The sequence below is a fragment of the Saimiri boliviensis genome, chromosome 2 (genome assembly GCF_048565385.1).
Source record: "Saimiri boliviensis isolate mSaiBol1 chromosome 2, mSaiBol1.pri, whole genome shotgun sequence".
Taxonomy (NCBI): domain Eukaryota; kingdom Metazoa; phylum Chordata; class Mammalia; order Primates; family Cebidae; genus Saimiri; species Saimiri boliviensis.
Window position 1 is genome coordinate 189,532,706 of NC_133450.1, and position 16,221 is coordinate 189,548,926.

The following is a 16,221-nucleotide window of genomic DNA, read 5'->3' on the forward strand; positions in this document are numbered from 1 at the left end:
AGGACAAGATTACGCAGACACTACAAGAGCAAGTGGGTAGGCTGAAAACAAAATCTCATGCATGTCCATAGCTCAAAGACAGAAAAGGAAAGCGGGGGATGGCAGAAGGGAATGATTTTCGAGGAACAATCAATTTTATTTTTGAGATGAAGTCTCGCTCTTGTTGCCCAGGCTGGAGTGCGATGGCACGATCTCGGCTCACTGCAGCCTCTGCCTACCAGGTTCAAGCAATTCTCCTGCCTCAGACTCCCAAGTAGCTGGGATTGTAGCTGGGATTACAGATGTATGCCATCACACCCAACTAATTTTTCTATATTTAGTAGAGACGGGTTTCATCATGTTGGCCAGGCTGGTCTCAAACTCCTGACCTCAGGCGATCTGCCCACCTCGGCTCGGCCTCCCTAAGTGCTGGGATTACAGGTATGAACCACCACACCCAGCCTTTTAACAGAGGACAGCATTATTTTCTAGGTTAGCAAAGAGATATTACCCTCTTTTGTTTCAACCTTAATAACCTAAACAAAGAAAAAGAACACATATTTAAAGGCATGAATATGACAAATTTTTTATTTCAAAATCTCAAGCTGTAACCAGCATAGCACCACTGACATGGATGCCTTGATAGAACTTTATGATCTGATCACCAGAAAAGATTCTATATGATCATGCCAGACTATAATTAAGGCTAACCAATCAAAATTCAGGTACCCAATACCAGTTATAATTCAGGTAGAAACTACACATCATAGGAACCCTGGGACTGGTTTCCCAGGGAACCCTGGAAGAATTTAAGTGCTACAGCATGTACTCCTTTGACACTGGTCCACAAGCTTGCTTCTCACACATAGAAACTGACTGACTAAGAGGTAGATGAGAGATTCCAGGTTCCATCTAGCAGTGGAGAGGCAGAGCTCTTAACATGTATCAGAGATAAGCCCCCCAAAGCAAAGTCCACTTAGCTTCAGCAGAGGTGAGCGGGCAGGCTCCTGGCACTCCAAATGGAAGGGAAGGAGGCCTGTACCGCTCTGCCTGTGTCACTGGCTCCTCTCCCTGGGTCTAGGCAGGGCCTCTCTTCTTTTCTCCAGGCTAACCCACCTGTGTCCCAAGGTTAATCTCACAAGACACTGATCTCTACATCATGTAGAGGGTAGATGGGGAGCCTTCTAATCCCATGTCAGAACATGACTGCTAACAAGGAGCCACACATGACACTGAATTTTACAGGTGACCCCCGTATCCTCCAGTAGGCTCTTTCCCACATCTACTTTAAGGGAATCACAGGTTTTCCTTTGGGCTTTTTTTTCCTGGGAATCAGTCCATAGGAGATGCCAAGCCCCCCCGGAACATGAAATTATCCACAGATGTGTAACTGCACACTCTAGATTAAACAGGAGAGAAAACACGCAATTTTTGCTTCCAGCTATACATACCTAACTTTCTAAACAAAAAACTGAATTTATCTGAATTATGCATGATGGTTTGGTATCTCTAAGCTATATAAAACAAAATGAACTCATGTTCATGCATGAATTAAACTGACTTCATGAGTTCTAAAGAGATGCATTAACCTGTGCTGTTCCCCTGGATGCACACTTGCCTTCACACAGGTGCCACTAACAGCCTTGGTGACACAGTGTCAGAGGACAGCAAGGTGAGGCTGGGGAAGTGAGGCTGTAGGGCCCAGAGATGCCCTGGGCAGTGACCCGAGTGCCTCCAACATTCTCAGATGCTACTTGATTCCTTCTATGCTGTGGGCTGCCTCTTTTACATAGCCTAGAAAATATTCATGCATGAACACTACCATGTTTGGATTTCAATTTTAAACATTTGGTATCCGATTGGGGGAGCAACAAATAATAAAATTTAGGGTCCATACTGTTAAAGTATAGTACATAACAGTACTAAAACCCATGGGGGACATTTTTGGTTAATTTGTCATCGAAAACAGTAACCTAAACCTGGGAGAGACGCTATGTGGGGAGGGGAGTGTGAAGAAGTGGAGAACAGGCTTGTTCTTGGGTAGGATGTGTGAGCCTAGACTGGCCCTCAACATCTGGATGGAGCAACGGGTAAATGTGCCATGAAAGACCCCACAAAACATGACTCCACATCATCAGAACAAAGACAAAAACACAGCTCTTTTCTGACTTCCTAACATGGAATTGTAACTTCTGTAATACAAGTTGGTTAAAATACTGCTAAAACAGCACATACAGAAACAATACCTTGTCACTCTCTACAAGTACACACTCCATTTACAATTTTGTTTTTAAACCAGAAAAAAACTGTTAAAACATTTGTCCAACAGTGATGTATTTAAAAGTATATACACCTAATAGTCCAAGAGAATGCTCACTCTGGACCCAGTGTCAGCACCAAAGTGCAGTGTCTGTGACTGCAAATCAGGTAAAAATAAAAAATACAGTACTTTCTGAGGCCTAGGACTAGCTCATGATACACTTTAAAGCATTTGTGGCAGACAGGCGTGTCCTCAAAGGCCTTCCTTTTAGACAGGCACCAAATCACCACTGGTTACACATAAGTGCATTTTGCATCACTGTACAGGGATATAATCCCATCAGAAGGTATACGAAATTTAAATGCTACACAGTTCTACAAAAATTGCTAAAAAAACTTTTTTGCACTTTAATTTTTAAATTTCTAAATGTGCCACTTTTACCATCAATTACAAACTATTTTCTGACTGCATTACTCAACCCTAAGGAAGAACCTGGTTTCAGGGATTGCATACCTCTCCCAAGACGTGCACTTCACTCAGAAATGCGGCAGCACAAATACTACACGTTAGTTCTCCGGTAATTAGTTGCTGAACTGTTTAGGAGCAACTGGGCAGCTGGAAGCCTTGAACCCAAAGGCATTCATTGCTTACCAAAAGAAATTCAGTCCGACAACTGGCCTCCACATTGTCTTCTGAGGACAAACAGCTAGAGCAAAGTGCTGGGAAGATTGCTGCTCTGCCAGCGCAGGCAGGTAGTCTTTGAGTGCTTATACAGGTGGCTAGACTGACTAAACCTCTTGCCACACTTCAGGCAGGCATAGGGCTTTTCACCTGTGTGAACACGGATGTGCTTCTTGCAATCTGTCAAAGTCAGAAAAGTTTTGCAGCAGATTTTGCAGGCATACTTGCGAGCTCCCTCTACAACCAAAACATTGTGCTCTGATAAGGCCTTCTTGCACTTTGACAGGACATCAGCAGATGCCCTAGTCAACTGTGGAGGACCAGACTGGGAAGGATGGCCATTTTCAAATGAGGATGTGGCTCCATTCATCATTAGCTGGGAACTGGGAGAGTTTTCTGGGATCTGTGAGCTCCTGACGGAAGTTACAACTGGCATTTTGGGAGCTATGCGGCGGTAGTATGGAAAGTTACTGGCTCCTCCCCTTGGGGAACCTATCATTACCCTGGAGAAGGAGGAGTGGAGGCCCAAACTAGACCTAGAAAAGTCCATCCCAAACTGTTCTCCTCCTTGGTAGCCTGAAGTCTGCACACATGGCAGGCCCATCACCTCCTGCATTGGCCTGACGAAGTGGGAGTCTGCAGGTTCACTAAATGGGTTCTCTACATGGGAGCCAGGGGCAGAGGAGGGACCACCTGCAGGCCCAGCCTCTGGACTCAACAAATAGGGGGCCTCGCTCTCCAGCCTGCAGTCACTAGTGGTGTTTGGGATATTATCATCATTGTTCTGATTTGCAGTAAAGTTATTTCCTCTGCTCTTGTTAAGAAAATTTGAAATACTAAAAGTGGACTTATGTTCTAGGTTATTTGTGACTTCCAAAATGTGGATATCACCCACCCTGTCTGTGCTAGACTGGGGATCTGAAAAACTCCGATCACTGCTTTCAGGGCTGAGGTCTATCTTCTCAGCACTGACCACAACTCCTTCCACTTCCACAGACTCGCTGCCTTCTGCTTGTGAGGTCACATCACTCACTTCATCCTGAGGCTCAGGCGAGCTCAGGGGCTCAGATTTAACCACCACTCTCATGTGCTCCTTCTCACCGAGGCCAACCTCAGGATTTTCACACTGAAAACTACTTTTCTCATTTGCAGCTTCCTGATCAAAACTAGTCTCAACCTGAGTTGCACGAGAGGCCATAGACAACTGTGCCATGTTGCCAGCACTGTTGTCGGACTGGCTGGGCACCTGGGCATCTTCTTGAGTGCCAAAAGACTGATCAAACATGATAGCACTGTCTTCCTGGTTATCAGTCATTCCATCAGCTTTAGGGTTATCCACAATTTTCAGAGAATCTGGTGAAAAGAACTCCTCCCGAGAATGAACCCCTGGAGGCCCATTCTCTGGTGTAACATCTGAAATGGCAGACTCTTCCATGGAGGGTCGAAGGCGCTGCCTGGCCCGCTCCTCTGCAGACTGCTTACGCTTATGAAGGCGTCTCATGGGGAAGGGGGTGCGCTGATCCAGGTTACTGCGCATGGAAGAGCTCATGGGGGCTGGCTGCTCGTCACCAGTCTGGCTGGAATTGAGGGCTGAGCTCACGATGCTTAGTCCCAGCTGCTGTAACATAAAGGAGCGCTGCATGCGGGCGCTCTGCTCTTGAACACGCTCACTGGGGGGAGACATGGGCAGCGTCCTTGTTGTTAAGTAATGTTTACATGCCTTAACAACAGAGTTCAAATGCAGGTGAGAGGCTGCCAATAAGACATCCATAACATTGCTCTCCCCTAGCATGAGGGTGGAGGTATACATCATGTCAATCAGTGCAGCAAAGGCCTCTGCTGTCACCACCTCACTATCCAACTGGATCATGTTCATGGTCTGATCTCCTTCTGCCACTGAGAACAGTGCTCGGAAATGTGTGCTGCATGCTGCTAGCACGGAGCGGTGGGCTTTAAAGTGTCTATTCCCCACTACAATGACACAATCACAGAGCTGGCCATGAAGTCTCTGGTAGTTCAGCTGCTGGAAGATTTGTTCAAAGTGACCAGGAAAATCCATGATCCTACAGGAAAACGAAGAAAGAAAAGTTAAGACCTAGAAAAGCTTCAGTCAAAGAACATAAAGGGTGTGATGAAAAGAGTGGAATGGATGGCCAAGCTTGGACCTTTGAAACCTGTGATATCTCTGATGATGGGCACATACACTGAGAGCGTGTCATATAAGGAGCAAATGCCAATTCAGCCATCAGCCCAGCAGGCATGCACACATGTGGGCTCTGCTACTGACAGGGTCCCCTTTACTATTCATATGAGCCACATATACCACTGAGGGTCTAAGTTAGTAAAGACCAGCATGTGAGTGATGGCGTATCGATCCCACAGAAGTTCATTAGAGTTCTGCATTCCCTCAGGATGAGGAAAGAATGCCAAGAAATTCCAAAGTCTTAGTAACCTTAAATAAGCAAAAAGGGCAAATCAGTATTAGTGTGGAAGATTTCCAGTTATAGATGGTAGCAGACTGCACACACATTCGCCCCCTGCTTATTCCTGAAACCCCACTACAAAGACACTAAGTCGGGCATGGTGGCTCATGCCTGTTAATCCCAGTACTTTGGGATCCCAAGGTGGGCAGATCACCTGAGGTCAGGAGTTTGAGACCAGCCTGACCAACATGGTAAAACCCAGTCTCTACTAAGTATACAAAAAATTAGCCAGGCATGGTGGCACACACCTATAATCCCAGCTACTCGGGAGGCTGAGGCAGAAAAATTGCTTGAACCCAGGAGGCGGAGATTGCAGTAAGCCAAGATCGTGCCCCTGCACTCAAGCCTGGGCGACAGAGCAAGACTTCATCTCAAAAAAAAAAAAAAAAAAAAAGACACTAAAGTTTTTTGGTTTAGTTGTTGTTTTAAAGGTATAAACCCACAAGAAAAAAGAAAATGAGGCGGCCTTCAATAGCATTTTGGAAGCTGGGGAGCACATAATTGAGTGCTAAGAGACTGAGCATACCCCGAAAGCTAAAATCCTAAACTGGCAGTGGATAAAACAACCTGACATATAGAAATCCCTTTCCTGAAGCCAAGGAACTGGTTGCCCTTGCCAGGGAAAACGGAATGAAGGTGTGGCTAAGGCAGGAACCCTGGCTCAAAATCTATCCAATTAAAAAGTAAAACAAAGAAACCCTAAACCAGATGCGGTGGCTCATGCTTGTAATCCTAGCACTTTTGGAGGCGGAGGGGGTGGATCACCTGAGCTCAGGAGTTTGAGACCAGCCTGGGCAACAAGGTGAAACCCTGTCTCTACCAAAAATAGAAAAAAAATTAGTCAGGTGTGATGGTGTGTGCCTGTGGTCTCAGCTACAGGAGGCTAAAGGGGAAGGAGGGGAGGAGAACTTGAGCCTGGGAGGTGGAAGTTACAGTGAACAGAGATCACATCCCTGCAGCACTCCAAACTGGGTGAGAGAGTTAGAGCTGTCTCAAAAAAGCCGAGCGTGGTGGCATGCATTTGTGGCCCCAGCTACTTGGGAGGCTGAGATGGAAGGATCAATTGACCCTGGGAAGTTGAGGCTTCTGTGAACTGTGACTGTACTACAACACTCCAGCATAAGCAACAGAGCAGGACCCTGTCTCAAATAATAAAAATATGTGAATAAATAAGAAAAAGGGAAGGACTTAATCAGGTCCAACATCTGACTACAGAAAGAGAAAAGGCAGAATACAGAGGAGGAAAATGATGTAAGACATGGTATTTTTTTAACACCTTTTTTTTTTTTTTTTTTTGAGACAGAGTTTCGCTCTTGTTACCCAGGCTGGAGTGCAATGGCGCGATCTCGGCTCACCGCAACCTCCGCCTCCTGGGTTCAGGCAATTCTCCTGCCTCAGCCTCCTGAGTAGCTGGGATTACAGGCAGGCGCCACCATGCCCAGCCAATTTTTTGCATTTTTAGTAGAGACGGGGTTTCACCATGTTGACCAGGATGGTCTCGATCTCTTGACCTCATGATCCACCCGCCTCGGCCTCCCAAAGTGCTGGGATTACAGGCTTGAGCCACCGCGCCCGGCCTCTTTTTTTAACACCTTAAACTTCATATGGAACCAAAAGAGAGCCCGCATAGCCAAGTCAATTCCAAGCAAAAAGAACAAAGCAGGAGGCATCACACTACCAGTCTTCAAACTATACTACAAGGCTACAGTAATCAAAACAGCATGGTACTGGTACCAAAACAGAGATATAGACCAATGGAACAGAACAGAGGCCTTGGAGGCAACACTATGTATCTACAATCATCTGATCTTTGACAAACCTGACAAAAACAAGCAATGGGGAAAGGATTCCCTGTTTAATAAATGGTGTTGGGAAAGCTGGCTAGCCATGTGCAGAAAGTAGAAACTGGACCCCTTCCTGACACCTTACACTAAAATTAACTCCAGATGGATTAAAGACTTAAACATAAGACACAACACCATAAAAACCCTAGAAGAAAATCTAGGCAAAACCATTCAGGACATAGGCATAGGCAAGGACTTCCTGACCAAAACACCAAAAGCATTGGCAACAAAAGCCAAAATAGACAAATGTGACCTAATCAAACTCCACAGCTTCTGCACGGCAAAAGAAACAGTCATTAGAGTGAATCAGCAACCAATAGAATGGGAAAAAATTTTTGCAGTTTACCCATCTGACAAAGGACTTATATCCAAAATTTACAAAGAACTAAAACAGATTTACAAGAAAAAAACAAGCCCATTCAAAAGTGGGCAAAGGATATGAACAGATACTTTACAAAAGAAGACATACATGAGGCCAACAAACATAGGAAAAAATGCTCATCACCACTGGTCATCAGAGAAATGCAAATCAAAACTAAATTGAGATACCATCTCATGCCAGTTAGAATGGCGATCATTAAAAAATCCAGAGACAACAGATGCTGGAGAGGATGTGGAGAAACAGGAACACTTTTACACTGTTGGCGGGAGTGTAAATTAGTTCAACCATTGTGGAAGACAGTGTGGCAATTCCTCAAGGACCTAGAAATAGAAATCCCATTTGACCCAGCAATCCCATTACTGGGTATATATCCAAAGGATTATAAATCGTTCTAATATAAGGACACGTGCACATGAATGTTCATTGCAGCACTGTTTACAATAGCAAAGGCCTGGAACCAACCCAAATGCCCATCGATGATAGACTGGACAGGGAAAATGTGGCACATATACACCATGGAATACTATGTAGCCATAAAAAACGATGAGTTCGTGTCCTTTGTAGGGACATGGATGAACCTGGAAACCATCATTCTCAGCAAACTGACACAAGAGCAGAAAATCAAACACCGCATGTTCTCACTCACAGGCGGGTGTTGAACAATGAGAACACATGGACACAGGGAGGGGAGCACTACACACTGGGGTCTGTTGGGGGGAAATGGAGGGGGGACAGTGGGGGGTGGGGAGTTGGGGAGAGACAGCATGGGGAGAAATGCCAGATATAGGTGATGGGGAAGAAGGCAGCAAATCACACTGCCACGTGTGCACCTAGGCAACAATCTTGCATGTTCTTCACATGTACCCCAAAACCTAAAATGCAATAAAATAAAATAAAATAATAATAAAAAAAGACATGGTATTTTTTAAAATTCTGAGAACCAAAGAAATCTGCTTATTAAAACTAGCAAGGCCCAACAAGTACTCAATAATATGAATGAAGATATAAATCCCCACACTAGGCTGATATCCTGAATAAAATTGGCATTTGTCTTTGCCACAGCAGCACTGAAAGCTAGAAGATGACAGTGCCTTCAAAATTATTCAAGATAATAATTTCCAACTTAGAATTCCATACCCAACCAAAATATTAATCAATTATGACAGTAAGCTAAGGCATCTTCAGAGAAGAACCAAAGGTTTATCCTTTCTCAAGAGGCAACTAAGATGGTAGGAAACAGAGACCCACCAGAGAAGACAGGCAAAGGGAATCACAAGAATGATGATGAAGCCCAAGATAACAATTAGGCAGGCCTGGAGAGCAAAAGCAGTCAGACTGGAGCAGGGAGGACTTCAATGAGCAGGTCTCCAAGGAGGGTGGAAAAAAGGAATGGATTTAGAATTTACCAGTTCTATCAAAATGCAAAGATAGGTCATAAAAAAAACAAGAAGGACCAGGAGCGGAGGCTTATGCCTGTAATCCCAGCACTTTGGGAGGTAAGGCAGGCAGATCACAAGGTCAGGAGTTCGAGATCAGCCTGACCAATATGGTGAAACCCTATCTCTACTAAAAATAAAAAAGTTAGCTGAGTGTGGTCGTGCTCGCCGGTAATCCCAGCTACTCAGGAAGCTGAGGCAGGAGAATCGTTTAAACCCGGGAGGCAGAGGTTGCAGTGAGCTGAGATCACGCCACTGTACTCCATACTCCATCCTGGGCGACAGAGCCAAACTCCGTCTCGAAAAAAAAAAAAAAAAAAAAAAAAAGGCCAGGTGTGGTGGCTCAGGCCTGTAATCCCAATACTTTGGGAGGCCAAGGCGGGCAGATCATGAGGTCAGGAATTCAAGACGGGCCGGGCCAACATGGTGAAACCCTGTCTCTACAAAAAATACAAAAAATTAGCCAGACATAGTGGTGGGCGCCTGTAATTCAGCTACTCACGAGACTGAGGCAGGAGAATCACTTGAATGTGGGAGGCAGAGGTTGCAGGGAGCTGAGATCCTGCCATTGCACTCCAGCCTGGGCAACAAGAGCAAGATTCTGTCTCAAAAAAACAAAAACCAAAACAAAACAAAAACAAGAAAATTTTAAATGGAGCAACGATTAACTCCAGGGGAAAAAGAAAAAAGATTGTTTACTTGTAGGATACAATATGTAGTTCATTTGTAGGCAATATTTACGCAGTCATAAAATATGTACACTAAACCAAATGTGAGATATTGGGATGATGAGAGAAAGCAACTTTGCATGGGGGCAGGGGGCACAAGAGAAATGGTATAATAAAGTTAAATCCTCACTTTCCTTATTAGTCTAGAAATACAACCTGAAATAGGTTCTCTCAAAAAAATAGTAATATAAGCATGTTATTTAGAAATACAGAAGTTGGCCAAGCATGGTGGTTCATGCCTGTAATCCCAGCACTTTGGGAGGCCAAGGTTGGTGGGTCCCTTAAGCCCAGGAGTTTGAGACCAGCCTGAACTACATGGCAAAACCCCACCTCTTACTAAAAATACAAAAACAATTAGCCGGGCATGGTGGTGCATGCCTGTAGTCCCAGCTACCGGGAGGCTGAGGTGGGAGGATCGCCTGAGCTCGGGAATCAGTGGCTGCAGTGAGCAGAGATCACGCCACTGCACTCTAACCTGGGAGACAGAGTGAGACCCTGTCTTAAAACAAAAAAACAAACAAAAAAACAAAAAGAAAGAAAGAAGTACAGAAGTCAACAGTGGAAGAAATAGCTGAAATAATTGAAAGTGGTTGCCTCAGCCGGGCGCGGTGGCTTAAGCCTGTAATCCCAGCACTTTGGGAAGCCGAGGCGGGTGGATCACAAGGTCAAGAGATCGAAACCATCCTGGTCAACATGGTGAAACCCCGTCTCTACTAAAGATACAAAAAAATTAGCTAGGCATGGTGGCACGTGCCTGTAATCCCAGCTACTCAGGAGGCTGAGGCAGGAGAATTGCCTGAACCCAGGAGGAGGAGGTTGCAGTGAGCCAAGATCACGCCATTGCACTCCAGCCTGGGTAACAAGAGCGAAACTCCGTCTCAAAAAAAAAAAAGAAAAAAGAAAGTGGTTGCCTCTGGGAGTGGGGTAATTGATGGGGAAAAGGATGGGACAGGGGACTGCTGTTTTCTCTTTACCTATAAGCCTTATGGAACTATGTGGTTTTAAAAATATAAATGTGGGCTGGGTATAGTGGCTCACACCTGTAATCCTAACCCTTTGGGAGGCCAAGGTGGGCGAATTGCTTGAGCTCACGAGTTCGAGACCAGCCTAGGCAGCAGGGCAAAACCCCATCTCAACTAAAAATACAAAAAGTAGCCAGGCATGGTGGTAAGTGCCCACCATGTAGTCCCAGCCTACTTGGGAGGCTAAGATGGGAGGACTCCTTCAGCCCAGGAGGCGGCAGTTGTAGAGAGCTGAGATCACACCACTGTACTCCAACCTGGGTGACAAAGCAAGTCTCTGTCTCAAATAAATAAATACATAAAAATGTATACAAATATACAAATCAAATTTTAAAAAACATGGTATATCCATGACATTCTAAAGCAGGCGTCCCCAAACTGTGGCCCCCTGAGGCCATTTATCCGGCCCCCCACCGCACTTCAGGAAGGGGCACCTCTTTCATTGGTGGTCAGTGAGAGGAGCACAGTATGTGGCGGCCCTCCAACAGTCTGAGGGACAGTGAACTGGCCCCCTGTGTAAAAAGTTTGGGGACACCTGTGCTAAAGGGATATATGTGAGATCTTTGCAAATCTCCAAAATTCACAAATACCATCATGGCATTTCATACGAAGGCAGCATGAGTGCCAAGTGGCTCCCCAGGCCCAACCACTTGCTCTGATGCCCCAGTCTTACAGCCTTTACAGGCCAAAGTTGGTCAGGATCCTGGAAAATAACTGAAATGGTAAAGTCTAAGTCCACAAAACCCAAGGGTGTACTCTGGCAACTGAGACTATTTATTATGCTATTCTGGTATACCTTGAAAGTTAACTATTGGAAAAGCAAAATGCCTCAAAGCAGCAGCCACATGTTGGCCATATTATTTTGCCTCCCCCCTTTGATGAATTTCCAACAACAAAATAGATCACTAAAATACACACTTTCCCACTGAGGTGTCTGCTCTTTGCTATCACATATGAGAGATCTGATCTCCAAAGATGGCCGCCACATCCCACTTGCCAGCAGTGGCAGGCAGCAGCACACACATCCCAGGTCCTTACCCAACTCACCCAGGCCCCACAGAACTCAAGGTTTTGGAGACATTAAATGAAATGCAATTACTGCTCATAAGTCTATAGCCCTGCCTTAGAAAGTTCGCTCATACATGAATAAGTGCCAATTTCCAGAGGGGTGATTATTTTGTAGCAGTAGTAGGGAAGAAATATTCTGGTTTAAGGAATAAAATAAACTCAACAAAATTGTGGTGGAATGTTGTACAAGCCTTAGAGTTGCTCGAAGAACTAAGTGACCATGGAAGCTTGGGCCCAACAGGCAAAGACAAGGAACACCAGACACTCAGTGTTACTGCTTTCTCTCCTACTGTGGGGAACAGACCCAGCATATTAGTCCATTTTCACACTGCCATAAAGAAATATACCCAAGACCGGGTAATTTATAAAGGAAAGAGGTTTTTTAATTGACTCAGTTCTGCATGGCTGAGGTGGCCTCAGGAACCTTACAATCATTGTGGAAAGTAAAGGGGAACCAAGGGCCTTCTTCCCATGGCGCAGTAGACAGAAGAGTATGAGTGTGTGAAGGAGAAACTGTCAAACGCTTATAAAACCATCAGATCTTGTGAGAACCAATATGATAACAGCATGGGGGAAACCACCCCCATGATCCAATCACCTCCTTCCTTCCACAAGTGGGGATTACAATTTGGGATGAGATTTGGGTTGGGAGGGAACCAAACCTTATCACCCAGCATTGTAACAGTCTCACTGGTGATAGTAACAGAGGTAATGGTACTGGTAATAAAATATAAAATATGTATTTTTTAGTGTGTGTGTGTGTGTGTGTGTGTGTGTGTGTGTGTTTTGAGACAGGGTTTTACCCTGTTGCCCAGGCTAGAGTGCAGTGGCATGCATGATCATAGCTCACTGCAGCCTTGAAGTGCTGGCTTAAAGCAATCCTCCTGCCAACCTGGGATTACAGGTATAATAAAATAACAGTAACTACTGCCTAAGAGCCTGACAGACATTATGCTAAGTACTTTTACATTATTTCTAATCTTCAAAACAATAGTGGCAGGTGGGAATTATTTTCCTGATTTAATAGATGAGGGGGGGCCATAAAAGACTGACTTCCCAAATAAATAGTATTTCAACAACCAGGCATACTAATTTAAAAAGACATGCTTCCCTTTTTTTTTTTTTTTTGAGATGGAATCTCAGTCGGTCGCCATGCTGGAGTGCAGTAGCACGATCTTGGCTCATCGCAGTTTCCACCTCCCGGGTTCAAGTGATTCTCCTGCCTCAGCCTCCCAAGTAGCTGGGACTACAGGAGATGGAGCAACATGGCAAGACCTCATTTCCAAAATAAAGAAATTTTTTAAATTATGGTCCCAGAAACACGATTTTGAGGAAATTTTCCAAGAGCCAGGGACCTTTGAAAAGAGCTACTGAAGTAGCTAAACACAACCCCAACAACTATAGAGGTTTAACTAATACTGGAAGATAGGCGAACAGTACATACAATCTTTTAACTTTTCATCAGCCTAGAGATCCTCAGCTCTGCACTAGATCCCCCATTACAGTCCTCGAGACCAACTCAGGTTCTCCAAGCTCCTCTCAAAGCATCGTTTTGGGATGCTCAAAACTTTGTTATGCCTGTTGGCAGACCATCTTCGGGAAATACAGAGGCTAATGTCTGCACCGTAACTATGATTCTACCTTGGGAAAGTGGCACTCACAATTTGCAGGCTATTCAAATGTGACAGAGGGAAAGGGTGTTCAAGATTCTGTGGAGCTACAAATAAAAGATGTCCACCATAGCATCCCCCAGACAAATAGGGCCCCTCTACATATATGTACTATCCAGGTGACTTTGGAAATGCATAGTTTTACTAAGAGGTGATCTGCCTGGAACCAAAACAACAGAAAAACAGATGAGTTGATGTTACACTGTAACATCTTCAACTAGCAATTTATTAAGTCCTGACTACTCTGCCATGGACTGTGCTAAGTAGGGTGAACTTATTAAAACAAAATTTAAAATGATTTGTCTATTTATTTAAACATAATAAATAATTACACATTAACATAACATTTTAATAAAAAATAACTGGGCCGGGCATGGTGGCTCACATCTATAAAGGAACGCATAGGCAGGAGGATCAATTGAGCCCAGGAGTTTGAGACCAGCCTGGGCAACACAGGGGAGATCCCATCTCTATAAAAAAAGTTATTTAAAAAATAAATAACTGTATTTTCCAAAAACATAAGAGAGACATTGTTTTACATTTCAGAATTAACAGAAGACAACTAGATTTTCACATCTGTTTCTGCATTCAGGCATCACGCATTACATGGCCTCTGGAAAACTCCACTGTACATTTCATGAAAGAATGAATTAAAAAAAGGCCCAGCCTGGTGGCTCATGCCTGTCATCCCAGCACTTTCAGAGGCCAAGGTGGGACCAGGAGTTTGAGACCAGCTTGGCCAACATGGTGAAACCCTGCCTCTATTAAAAATGCAAAAATTAGTCAGGCATGGTGGCACATGACTGTAGTCTCAGCTACTCAGGAGGCGAGGCATGAGAATCACTTGAACCCGGGAGGTGGAGGTTAAAGTGAGCCAAGATTGTACCACTGTACTCCAGACTGCGCAAATAGTATGAGACTCTCAAAAAAAAAAAAAAAAAAAAAAAAGTAAAAGATGTAGGAATTAAAGAGAAATTAGGCAGAGTAAGGGTACAGAAGTCCTCAGTAAGGTTTTCCTTTTAATGAAAACCAGTCCCAAATAATTTTTTTTTTTTTTTTTGGAGACAGTTTCACTCTTGTTGCCCAGGAGTGCAATAGCACAATCTCAGCTCACTGCAACCTCTGGCTCCTGGACTCAAGTGATTTTCCTGCCTCAGCCTCCTGAGCAGCTGGTATTACAGGTACCCACTACCACACCCAGCTAATTTTGTATTTTTAGTAGAGGCGGGGTTTTTCCATGTTGGCCAGGCTGGTCTCCAACTCCCCATCTCAGGTGATCTGCCCGCCTCAGCCTCCCGAAGCGCTGGGATTACAGGCGTGAGGCACCAAGCCCAGCCTCCAAATAATTTTTCTTTTGTTAGAAAGAAAATGGTACTGGTAATAAAATATATATTTTTTAATGTCTTTTTTTTTTTTTTGAGACAGGGTTTTACCCTGTTGTCCAGGCTAGAGTGCAGTAGCACTTCTGTTAGAAAGAAAAACGATTTGGGGGTTGTAAAATCCAGCTGCAGACATAAATGCCGGCAATTGTGCCAATCATGTTCAAAATGGCAGCTCCATCTTCCCTTCTCTTTTTCAGCAACGTGTACAGTAAGGAGTAGACAAGGGGGCAGACCAAGGGGAAAGCCTATTTGCATAATAAGATTAGGGTGGAGTGGCAGCCTTCCCCATGTGCTAAACATCACACCTGATCAAACCAATCTGTGGGCCCGATGTAAATCAGACACCACCTCCTCAAGCCTGCATATATAATCTGTCAAACTCTGCCACCGGCTGTTCTTTTCCTTTTGGAAGCCTCTCTCTCTCACTAGAGAGAGAGCTGTTTTCATTTCTCTTTGTTTCTCTTTCTTTTGCCTATTAAACCTCCACTCCTAAACTCCTCGTGTGTGTCCGTGTCCTAAATTTTCTTGGCCCAAGCCAACGAACCCGGGGTATTTACCCCAGACAATGAAGCTGCTTCAAAAAAAGCAAATTAAGTCTTTGTATCATTATAAAAAGTTCTGACCTCACAGATCCCTTGAAAAAGTCTGAGGGGCTTATGTGGTGGGTCACTGGACTACATGAACTGCTGATCTAACAAAAATTATATTTGGAAGACAGAAAAATGAGTAATATGCATTGAAATGTATACAGCAAAACTGGCAGAATTACAAAGAGAAATTAACAAATTCATAAAGAACAACAGTCTTACCTTTAATCAAGGAGATATCGATAATGCCTAAACTGAAATTAAGAATTAGCTCCAAGAGTATTATTTAATATATAAATGTAATTACCAAAAGAATTAGCTATGAGTTGAAAGTGGTAGTCTTGGGGAAGAGAAAATGGAAAGCAGGAACCTGGGCAACATGGTGAGCCTCTACCAAAAATACAAAAAAATACCCAGGCATGGTGTAGTCCCATCTTGTAGTCCCATCTACTTGGGAGACTGAGGTGGGAGGACTGTTTAAGCCTGCAGGGGTGGAGGTTGCAGTGAGCTGAGATCATATCACTGCACTCCAGCATGGGTGACAGAGACCCTGACTCTTAAAAAAAAAAAAAAAAAAAAAAAAAAAAATGGAAAGCAGGGAAGGTAAGGCCTGGTGTTTGCCTTAACAAATCTTGCAGAACTACTGGTTCATTAAGTGATGTTCACTGGCTAAGCATGGTGGCTCATGTCTACAATCCC

The 16,221-nt window shown here is 44.2% G+C and overlaps 1 protein-coding gene across 3 annotated transcripts in view; it reads right to left on the reverse strand.

The window, feature by feature from the left end:
* Nucleotides 1-539: 539 nt before the first annotated feature.
* The window catches only part of ZBTB5 (zinc finger and BTB domain containing 5), a 42,086-nt gene continuing 26,404 nt past the window's right edge, over nucleotides 540-16,221 (reverse strand). For all 3 annotated transcript variants that reach the window (XM_003940055.4, XM_074395052.1, XM_010350783.3), the window contains exon 2: nucleotides 540-4,983. In XM_003940055.4, coding sequence (XP_003940104.1) covers nucleotides 2,946-4,979 — 2,034 coding nt within the window. In that variant the 5' untranslated portion in view covers nucleotides 4,980-4,983 and the 3' untranslated portion in view covers nucleotides 540-2,945. The remainder of the gene's footprint in view (nucleotides 4,984-16,221) is intronic.